Source organism: Apteryx mantelli, chromosome 4 (assembly GCF_036417845.1).
Source record: "Apteryx mantelli isolate bAptMan1 chromosome 4, bAptMan1.hap1, whole genome shotgun sequence".
In the NCBI taxonomy this organism is placed as follows: Eukaryota; Metazoa; Chordata; class Aves; order Apterygiformes; family Apterygidae; genus Apteryx; species Apteryx mantelli.
The window spans coordinates 38773621-38785459 of record NC_089981.1 but is presented as its reverse complement, the minus strand read 5'-3'; the positions used below and the strand labels follow the sequence as shown (position 1 = coordinate 38785459).

At 39.9% G+C, this 11839-nt stretch overlaps 1 protein-coding gene across 1 annotated transcript; it reads right to left on the bottom strand.

Annotated features, from left to right (window-relative positions):
• Positions 1-6467: 6467 nt before the first annotated feature.
• On the bottom strand, positions 6468-11249 carry FADD (Fas associated via death domain). The gene is made up of 2 exons (XM_013959598.2): positions 10779-11249; positions 6468-10354 (listed from the first exon to the last, which is right to left on the bottom strand). The coding sequence occupies exons 1-2, from the start codon at positions 11074-11076 to the stop codon at positions 10068-10070; spliced, it is 585 nt and encodes a 194-aa protein (XP_013815052.1). The 5' UTR covers positions 11077-11249; the 3' UTR covers positions 6468-10067.
• Between the last annotated feature and the right edge of the window lie 590 nt (positions 11250-11839).

The window sequence follows — 11839 nt, the reverse complement described above, 5'->3', positions numbered from 1 at the left end:
CTGTTTGCACTGTAATTCACATTTAAAAGAGTCAACATAAATATTTACACATGAACAGGTTCCAGGTTAGGTTTGTAAATTAAGTTGCTACAACTGGTTTCAGTTTTGCACAGAGGTGGAGAACGTTGGTCACTTTTTTCCTATTATGTGTTGCATATCAGTCCGTAGTCCAAATATAGGTCAGATCCTCTGGCAAATCCAAACAAACTTATAAACCCCTTTTGCCCCTTAAATAATTTTAGATGCATAATAACAAAAATTTCAGGAACCATTAACATTTCTACATTTCTTCATATGCAAGTGTGAAATGTTAAGTCTACCCAAGGTGAGATTAATTTGGCAGTTTCAGTCTAGTGAACTGTTGCTGTTTCCAGAAAGGCCATCAAGGAACAGGTGCTGAACTGTTCTTTGCATTTTTTAACCAGTGAAACCAAAGACTGAAATGGCAGAGACTCACCTAACTTCTGCCTTGATTATTCAGAGACACAGTAGGAAACTGTATCACTCCTGAGTAACATCACTTATGGCTCAGAAGTGAATGCCACTCTTCCTTGGTGCTGTAATGTTCTTCACAAACAATTCAATTTAAAGAGTCCATAGAATGAGAAGGAAGTTCCTTCCGTTCACTTTGGTCACGTATGCTGTTTCTGAACTGCACCGTGCCTATTAAATACCTTTACTTGGTGATGCCAGATCTCCCAGTGGCTGCTGCCTGCAAGAGCTGCATAACAGCGAAGACAGAGGATTAATGTCAGCACTACGTTGATTTTGTACTAGTCAAAAATATTAGATTGAAGGAAGCTGCTGAATGGAAGAGTAGCAGGTGACTAATGTATGCTAGGAATTAAGCCAGTTCTTGCATTTAAATCTATGTGACAAAACCAATGGTTTAAAATCACTTTTGCTCTGCCTGATCTTGAAGATGCAGTGGCTGGCCCTACATTTGTACTTAATGTTTAGTGTTTGCTCAGAAATAGAACACAGTTGTTTCTAGCAAAACCAGGGCTGCTGCTGGAGAATGTCACAAGGATATATATCTCTTTACAGAGATACTATAGAGCTTATAAGTGATAGACTTTCTGAGAAACAGTCTTGAGAAATAGCCCTGTCAGGAAGTCTTGTTTTCCAGATTCTATCAAATAGTTTTATTTAAGAGTGTGCATATGCATATATATACACATGCTATATATAGATATATATGTGTGTGTGCATGTGTGTATTTGTTTATATACATTTGTGTGTTTGTATACACACAAACAGAATTGGGGAGGCGCACCATTTTCATGCCCAATGCTTTGTCTCCATAATAAACTTTCCTTTCACCAAAAATAATGACACCACCGTGATCCCATATATATCTTTAAACAGTATACAAGCATTTATGTTCCTTTCATAAGTATTCAGCAATTATATACTGCCTTTGCTCTCTACACAGCCATGAATATTCAGCCGATAAGGGGAATACTCAGTATAAGTGATAAAAATAAGTTCTGCATCATCAGGTTTTTGCTGTAAACAGAGTCATCAAATTTTATACCAGCCAAGATCTACAGTGCCCACTTAAAAGTTTTAGATGCCAAAACCAGTGATGTTTTGCTGGATTGGGTTGTTTTATCATACATTCTGCATAAAGGTCAGATGTACAGTAGTCACAATGGGGAAGGTCCTTGGCTCCCAAATTTAAGTGCAAATAGCATCTCTTACCTACATCAATTTGCTGACAAAATGCTGCAGAAAAGCCTGCATATGTGGACACTAGTTAGTTCTTAGCACGGTTTATGAGTGCACAAAGAAAGGGTTTTTCAGCTCCTATGGTTCATTTCAGTTACATGATTAGAGGCTTTTTTGTCTGCCTTCAAGAATGCCACCTTTGTAATACCAAGAAAACGTGACTGAAACAAGCTGGCAGCATTCTTCACCCAGCAGCTCCCCAGTACTTCTCTTCTCATGAAAAAAACAGGAAACTGCCACTACTGCTGTAACATTTGACAAAACATTTCAAAAACAGGATATTCCCTGTCCTGCTTACAGGTACTGTGGCAATTTTAGCAGTGCCCATTTTTTCCTAGGTGAGGTTGTCATATCCTATTTGAATATATTAAAAACCACTGGAATAGGTTGTCTGAATGAGTAGGGATGATTCAAGAAATGTCAAAGTCCTCTTCAAACCACCAAGAAAACCACTTTTAACCTCCCTCAGGCTTGTACGTTGTAGTTATTCAACATTTAATGATGTGTGGGGGTATGAATTTGTGGGAGGGAGATAAGGAACAAAAGTAACCTTCTAAAGAAGAAATTGAGACAAGCCTGTGATGCACTTCAAGTACCATTTAAATAGAAGTGACTATGTTCTAATTTCTCCACAGTTCTCTAATTCCGCTGCATTAGCCTGTGGGAACTTCTCAGACCTCACAAAGCAAATTGAACTCCCCACAGCTCAGACCTGAGCAACAGACATCACTTTGCTGGTGAGGCCTCCCGTGGCAGGAGGCATGGCAGAACTGCATTTATGAGTTACTGTTTACTAAAATAGCTCTCAAAAAATTCAGTTCAACCTAAATGAAAGTATTCCTAATAATACACTACAAAATAGTAAGAATACTAAGCTAGGAAATATATTAACAATGGCATTACATTACGTACAAATGCAAACTCAAGACTTTCAAATGTGATGACTGATATTAAAATTAGGTAGATACTATAGCTGTTTTTGCAATGATATCTACTTTGAGGCTGCCAGCCTAGACACTTGTGAAAACATTAATTCATATGCCTAAATAAAAACAGGTAAGTCAGCCTTTGGCTTTCAGTCTCTGAAACGACCTGCTTCTTTTAAACTACTCACTAGCATATCCAGTTGAAATAGTTAACAGAGAATCAGAAATTTTTAGGGCTGAGGATTTCTCACTCTGACAAAAATCCCTGTGCTAATTTCTGTTTTGAGGGACATGAGGAGAAGGGAAGAGGTATGTCCAGGGAAAAAATAACGATCAGAGTATCCTGTGCCACGCTCCTGCTGCTGTTAGCTACCCGTAGAGGCTGTAAGGAGCATAAGCATCAGCTACGCATGCTGAGGAGCTCAAGGACTGTTGGGATTTTAGCTAAGCGCACAATATGGGAAAAACAGAACTGGCTTAGAAACCTTCCTTCCCTGGCACTTTACATGTAGGGAGCGCAGGATGGAAAATGAGGAGGATGGAAATGATATCCACAGAGTTAATCTTACAACAATCCAAGTCCACCGCTTGTGGCAGCCTCTTGCTCACAGTGAGGTACTTGCGTTACTGTTATGTTAGCCTAACAGAAAACTAAGGGGCTTAAATTCTTACTCACTCAGTAATCTCATTCACTCATGTGAATAAAGGTAGGAAGCAAGTCAGGGCTGCAGTGCTGGAAATTACAGTGTTCCAGGAAAATAAAACTACTGTGCAGAATGAAGGGGCTTATAAATAGTTATCTAAGATATATCATAAATTTTAACAGCCCTTAAAATTCACAGACCAGATGTGGAATTTGACATTTTGATTTAAAGAATCACACATATTGTATGGAAACATTAAGTTCTTCAGTATTCAAAGTGTTATTCTTTTGTAAAAAAATAGAATATGTTTTTAAGAAAATTGTATAATCAAGTCCACAGCGACTAATTTATTTAGGTAGTATATAACAGATCTGCAAGTAGCTGTTAGCTAGAAACACTTTGCTATTTTTAGTTCTAATTAGTTTTAATTCATCTGCATATATATATTAGTTACTTCATGCACAAACATGCCATTAGACACACAGGTTTGATTCTTACAGTTGAAGACAGATACAGAAATGGAAGCACCATGATGTTTAGAAAAATGTTGAAAGCAAATTTCTTAGTCTCTAAGACCTACAGTCTCTGAGTTCCACTGCCCCATACAGGCAGGATATATGAGAAGAAAGAACTGAGTCAGAAGTTCTGTTATATATTCCTGCACGTGGAGCTTAGATTTTTGACATGGTCAAAAACTGAAGACTACAGCGAATCTGACACTTGGTAACAGCTTCCAAGCGTTCCCGAGGTAGCTGGGATAGCCAGAAGGTAGCATGCTGCAGCCACATGCCCAACATACTCCAGTGCAAAGCGGTTGCCATGGGAATAATGGCTTTGAAGGTAATTCAGGCTAACCAGGGTTTCACGCATTAGGGACTTTACGGCCGAGAATTTGTGACTAAGTTCTGCTCACATTTAGCATAACATAAAAAAGAATAAAGGATTTAGATCCTAGAACCCATGGGCCCAGACCTGCCAGGTGCTGCACCCTTTTAATTCCCATTTTCTCTGAAACATTTTCAAAATTGGGCAATATGCCTAGAAGCTACAGGAAGCATCTCTCAGTGAGACTATTACTTATTGGAAAAAAACCCAAGCATTTAGCTCTGTTTTTCAGATATTTTGCTCTTTTTTATTTAACAGATGAATATAGGTGTGGGAATCTGTTTCTTAAAAATTTGTTTAGAGATTTGTGTGCTTTTTAAACAAATACTACAAATCCTGAAAAAGAATAATAAGATGAAGTAATCTTGAGTAGAACTGCAGAATAAATTAAAAAACTTTAAAATACTCAGAATTTCATGAGACTAATGATGACAATAGTTTTGTAGCTCCATTTTCATACAAAGCCTTTCTTGTGTGCTCACTCCGTGTAGATCTACCAGGTTTGCATACAAACAACACTTACCAACTCACGTACAGAAGCACAGTTTTCATACATCACTTTGGACTAAACTTTGCCTCGGGTAGCGTGCACACACAGGGTAGCTGTTAAAAATCTCAGACGTAGATGACAGTGAGTACTCATTAATTTCTGCAAATTATTTAAAATGAATAGTCCTGATGCATTCAATAGGAATAAAGGAGTTAAGAAGAAAAGCAGAAGTGAAAACATAAAAATTGTGAATATTTTTATTTGCAAGATTATTGCTTCACGTAAAAGTTATGTAAAAGCAGGCTTACCTGGAAATTTCTAGCCAACCACAGAAAAAGCCCAGCTGAATATTTCATACACCTCAGATATCAATGGTCCAACTTTTATCTCCATGCAGTTTCACATAGCAGAATAGCCTGGCCTAAAGGCTCCAAGACTATGAAGTAAATAAAGATGCCAGCTTCATACCTTCATAACATACAGAGTTCACATTAAGCTGCTGGCCTTAGCAAGAGTACTTACATTATATTAGCAATGTAATCCTTAAAAACTGTTTTATGGGTTTTATTTTTATATACCAATCTCTTCACAGTCCTAGGGAGTACACATCAAAACTCCCACTTTGCTACTATAGCTGGTTAGTTTGTGGACTGAAGGCTCTTAAATACTGTGACCAGCCATAACCACAGTATTACCTCTTTCTTTGACAAACTAAAACTTCAAAGTGAAAGAAACTTAAAGGTATTTTAGCTACAATTCAAGCAGAACTATGCACATGGCATATTTGGAAAACAATAAAAACAAACATCAACCTCCAATACTTAGCAATTCACAGGAATTACTGGATTTAAACTCACCCAGTATTATCAACTGATATATTTTAATAATGTGTATTACATAAAATACTACAAAAAGAAACCATTTTTCTTTTATTTTTAAATAGTTTGTTTTAGGAAATGATTGAGTAATTCTTTCTCCTTACTATTTAGTTCTTGATACAGTTGTGTGGATGAAACTTATGCCTATTTAATCATTAAGAATGCCTGTGACTTTATTCCATGCAAGTTCCCACACAGAAATCCATCTTTCTGTATTGCATTAATCTGAACTTTCCTGGCAGCTGAGTAAAGCTGTGCTTCCCTTCTTCTAAACCTCCAATTCCCAGAACCCATTGCATCATTCCCTCTTAACAGTTAATAATCTTGAATTATGAAAATCATTATGAATACAAAGATTCTTCAAAAGTTCTTGAAGTTTTACTACTTATAGGCATAACTATTGAAACTCCTTCTCCTCCATCTCACCCCCATAATTCTTATTTTTATGGTATACAGTTGAAGCAGAAAACTGATTTCTGTAATTTTACCAGTGCATCCTTAAAACTTGCAATAAAAACACTGGCATAGGAAAGAATATTAAATCAAAGAGGGAAAGCAGTTTGGAAAAATTCTTTTCCATGATGGAGCACATTTTAAGGACAGAAGTGATCCATGGAGGGAAAAGGAAGTACAGCACAAGCCATATTTTGATAATTATAAAAGAAAAAAAAAGACAATCATTAGGAAAATTTAAATTGAAAAATACTCAACCCAAAAGTCTGAATTAAGGACATGCTGAATGCCAGAGAGAGCTCTGCATACAGCATGCATTACTAAGCTTTTTGTGTTAGATAATTAAATGAAGCAATTAGATTTCATAAAGTAGCCAGTTACTTTAGAACAGAAACAAAGGTTGGAGAAAATACAGCTGCCTGTGCTTGGCGAATGAAGAAAAAGGAAGACAAACAGTGTATTTGAAATATTCCTGACAACCAGTTTGTATAACAGGAACTTTAATTTAAAGTCTACATGACAAATACAAAACTTCTTTTAACTTAGTCATGAAAATAATGGAACTTTTTTTTTTAATTATTTATTTAACAAGTAATATTTAACTGACATCCTCAAGTAGCACAGAAAATGGTAAGCACATATCAAAAGGAGGTACCCCACCATCTCCTGCAAAGGAACGTGAAAAAAAGAAACCTATAAAATGAGAATTCTCCTGAGATAACACTTTTTGCTCTCAACACATTTGGTGTTTTTGTCTCAAGGCCATAAGGAAAGAAGACTCTCAAGAGACTGAAAAGAAAACGTTGTAGTAACCCCTCACAGGCTACTTGGCTCTTGCAGAGTATCATAAAGAGAATTTGAGAAAATGGGTAAAGTCACTTATCTTATGCATCCAAAGTGCTGGGTACACACTAACACTTCAGTACTGGTATATACTTCACATAACACTGAAGTCGGTATCAATTTAACTTCTGAACATGCTCACATCTCTAAAAGCCCGATCAGGTTTAGACAGAGCTATATGTTTAATTAATCACAGAACAAATATAGCACCCTTACCACAACATGGCAAGTAGAGAAAAATAAGGAAAAGATTTAAGGCACTTATGAATAAGAGGCCTATCTCCCATGCATACTTTGCACAGCAACTCAATTTTAGGCTCAAAAGGGCTGGGAGAGTACTTTTTTCTCTTACACTTTCATGAATGCCAGCATTCAAATGCTACTCCAGCTAGGAAAACTATAGTCTTTGTAGTACTTATGAAAAATTCAATGAGGAATTTTTTCGGGGAGGATATTCTGAGAAGTACCTGGGCAAGGTAAGGCCTGTTTAGCACCACTCCTTGCTTTAAAAGCGTCCTTAGCATTTATTTTCTTCTAATTAGAGAACCCATCATAGACAGCAATCCTATCAGCATAATGAACATTTCCATTTTATTTTTGAAGAAATATTTTTTATGAAATGTTATATAATTATATGCACAAAACTATACAATATAAATCTTTCATTCTAAAAATATGCATATCTGAGACCAAAATATTTAATTTGAAGATAAGGTTGCTACTGAACACAACACATTTCCTTATGAGTTATACCCTCTGCCCCTACCCCTTCTCACAATAAAAGGTTTTTGTTCCATTTGTTCCATTTGATTTTGTTCTCACATGATCAACTTTTTAATTGCTACTAAAAACAGTTTTAATTGGTCCTAAGGTACTGAACAAATCCATGCATTCTAGCTCATTGCTTTCATATGCAATAGAACTTCCACTATGTACAAATTCTAAAAGAAAGAGTTTTATATCTTCTGAAGCAGAAGATTTCTTGTTCTACAACTAACTGTTCCTACTGATTCTTAAAATATTTTGGCTATATGCAGTAGATGGCATACTACTTTTTATATTACAGATACATGTATCTTCTGTGAACAAGACGACCTATGAGAAGTAGATAAGAACAACATATGTTACTGGACAGATCATGGCACAGCAGAGCTGTTTAACCACAAACATAACTCATTTTGCTAACTTCACCTCTCCTCACCTCCACTCTCCTTACAAATGTTGTTTAGAGACATAACGGCAAAAGTCCGAAAGGAATATTTTCTTTAAACACTGCAGAATGAAAGAACTTTTTCATTAAACAAACAAAATCCTCCAAAACTTCTGAACTAGTCATTCAGCTGAAGCATAGCTTTTCATCTGGTATTGGAAGTTTGGAATTTGTGTTTATTTACCCCCAGATTGTTAAGATATTAACAAAGTGAAACATTCTACTTTGGAGCGAGTACTTAGAAAACTGTACATGCCCGAAAAGCAGACAAGTGGAAGCTTCTGTATTGCCCATTACTCCTCCTCTTAGCTACAGTCACCAATAGTTGGTAAATAATGATTATAAAAATGCTTGTACCAATTATTTATAGCTCAGCTTTTGAAGAAAAATTCTAATAAAAAAATTAAGTTCACATTACATCATTTTCCAGTAACCACAACCAAGTATTCAAGTGTCATCTTCTAAACCAGAAGTGTCAATTGAAATAAAAACTTGAAAATCATGAGTTTCACAACATTTCTACAGAATACTAGTGTATACAGAGCACTAGTGTATTACATGCTGACACCAGGCCTCCATAGTAACAGCACCATGAAACGAGAACTTGAAAGAAGCTAAAAGTCACACAGGTACAGTAGCAAAAAGAAGCCTCTCCTCTCCAGGTATGAGTTTATGTTGCTGCAAACATCCTTCTAACCACAAACAATCCCACTTATTCAAGCAATTAAGATTTCAGAGGACTTTTCCCACTAGCATAGGTGATAGTCTCCATCCTGGGAGGCCTCTACATCCCAGCATGTCTTGAACCATGTGCAGTTTTCCCAGGCCTAGCTTAGCTGTGAAGGCCAATTTTGAACTCTGTTCCAAATTAAAGCTAAAAACGGAATCAGGTCTTGTTCATAAATCCTCCTTCATCTATGAGCTGTTTATAACCACTTTCAAGAGATATAAAGGAAGAGGAATGAAAGAAAGAATTGCAGAGAACTTGGAAGTGCTGTTGAATCTGGAGTCACCTTTGAAGAGAATCAGCTGTGGCAAAAGAGAGAGAATTTTCACAGGACATCACTACACAGAAGAGTCCATACTGCTTATTTGAATTCAGTAAGATTTCACACCCCACCCCTGAAAAGAAACCAGTTTGTTTTCTAGCTTTTTGTTAGAGCATATATCTTTGTTACCAAGAGCACAGACAACAGTAGCTTTCTTATGAGGTGAACTGCAGCTGCCAGCAGACAAGGGAAGACTCTGGTATGGGTTATGCGAGGATTTCCCTGGAAGAAATCTTAAAACATTCAAGGCAGTGAAAAGAGGCTGCTGTAAACATCTGTTAGTTACATATGATTTCTTTGATAGTTTCAGAACATTCCCTTTAGGGTGATGAAGGCACTTAATTTCTCAAACCAGGCACACTCTCTGCTGAGAAATAGCCACAATAGTTACTAGCCCTCTTGCACTGCAGTTTTAGGGCCTGGGGTCACAATCTGTTTAGTGTCCTTTTATGGAGCGCAAAGGCCTTCAGCAACTCAGAAGACATTATCTTATGCTTCCCCGAACAAACAAACGACCCCCCACAACCCCAGTACACAGGTAAGAGTTCTATCTCCCTCCTCCTTTCACACTACAGTTACTAATACACCACCAAAAAAATATAAATAAAAATAAGGAATCCAATGAAATTTGGAATCATCAGTGATCCTATGGATGTAGATCCAGGGAACAAATCTGAAAAGTGCCATCAGTAAGGCAAATCCTACATTCAGGGGGATCCTGCATTCTCTTAAAACGCCTACAATCAAAGCACCAAACTACAAAGCATTACCTGAAAGTTTTTTTTTTTTTAAATGTTAGCCTTCTGACAACAAATTAACCTAGCAACCTTAAGGCTCATAAATTAATGGCAGAATAGGTAATAGAACCAATGATGTTGATTGTGGTTCAGAAAAATAGAAGGCACTTCAACTTTTTTCATTAATATCAGTGTGACATGAAAATGTTTTTATATTGATTTCACTTGGTTTCAGTGTTCATTTGCAAGAGTTTCTGTTCGACTCTGTCTGCCACCAGATTCATACTACAACCCCGAAGAGCTTTTATTAAGTCAGCCACCTTCGCATCTTTTCCCTTCCACTTCTGCCATTCTCGAAGCGACTGAATCAATTGTTCATGCAAGTTAAATGGATAGGCTGCCACAATTCTGTCCATTTTCACTTCAGGAAAGCCAAGACTTCGCATCAGCATTTTCCAGTCTCTCCCAACATTTTCACATATGACTTCAATAGCTGCTTTCTGCAGACCTGAAAAAGCAGAACAAACCACTTATACCAAATGAATGACGGATATACAGACATCAGAAATATATATATATTTTTTGTATTTAGCATTGCTACGATCCTAAGTTTGTGCACATACCAAAGATCACATCATGCCTGAGAAGCTGCTGGATGTATTAAGAACGGTATATTAGCAAGCACGCCATGGGGTTTCCAAGTGACCACTAGGTATAGAAGGGAAGAAACTCCCACCCTGGAAAGCTGTTTGCAGCAGGTGCTGCCCTGGGGGTACATTTCCCGGGTAGGACAAGTCCTTCGCGGGAACAAGCAGGGAAGCAGCGCTAGCGGGGTCCCCACGGCAGGCCCCTGGGGGGAGCCGTGCCCGCGCACGCCCAGGGCTGGGGGGCGGGGATACCTTTATTTATGTATTGGGGGGGGAACCACCTACGTTTTTCATTCACGTCTGGCTGGTCGGCAGCGTTGAGCTCCCCTCCCTCTACGAACTGCTCCAGCCGCACCATCAGGTCCTCCCGCTTGATGGCCCGGAGCATGGTCTGCAGGAAGCCGACGCTGTCGCCGGCGATGGCCCGCTGCTCGAGGAGCAGGCTGAAGAGCTCCCTGCCGCTCCGCACGGACTCCAGCTTCCTCTTGCCGATCTTGTCCTGGCACAGGAATTTCAGGTCGGAGAGCTCGCTTTCGGACAAGCTCGAGGAAAACGAGTGCAGCAGAGTCAAAAACGGATCCATGGCGGCGGCGACCGGCCACGACGCACCACCCGCGGGCACAGCCGAGCCGAGCCGGCAGCCGCGCCGGGCGGCCTGCAGAAGGAGCTCCCTTCTGCTCCAACAGCCGCCTCCCCGGGCGGCCGGGAACGGCGGAGCCCCGGTCGGGCCGGGCCGGGCCGCGCCGGGTTGAGTCGGGCCGCTGCCGCCCCGCCGCGATGGCGGAACGCAGCGCCGGCCCGGAAGTCACGTGGCGGCGCGGCGGCGGCCGCTCTCCCCCTCCCCCCAGGCGGCAGTTGGCCGTTGGGCGGGCCGTTAGGCGGCGCGGGCGGGGAGCGGTGCAGCCCCGTTACTTCAGGGCTCCCGCGCCCCGAAACGCTTCTGCCGGCCTTTCCCCTCCGCGACGGCGAAGTTGGGGGGCGAAACCTCGTTTTTCCAGGGAGGGACTCCCACCTCCCTGATGCTTTACACAGTTTAACAGAATAATAATCTGTGCTATCTTTGTCCGTTTAGGCAGGGCCTGTCCAGAGCGACCCCTGAGGCCCACTGGAGCGTTTTGGGGGACAAAGAGGGCTGGCGGCAGCCCTGCCACGCTGTCAGGGGCGCAGGGCTCTCTGTGCGGCAGTGTGGAAATGCCAGTCACCGTGTAATTTAAAAGTATTTAGGAATGCAGGGTGTTTTGAAGGTCACAGAGATTAACCGACTGGTTTTGTTGTACTGAATACAAAATGCGTGGTTGGAGCCAACCTTGACAAGGCCTGTCTCTGGCTGTGGGAGCTGCAGCAGG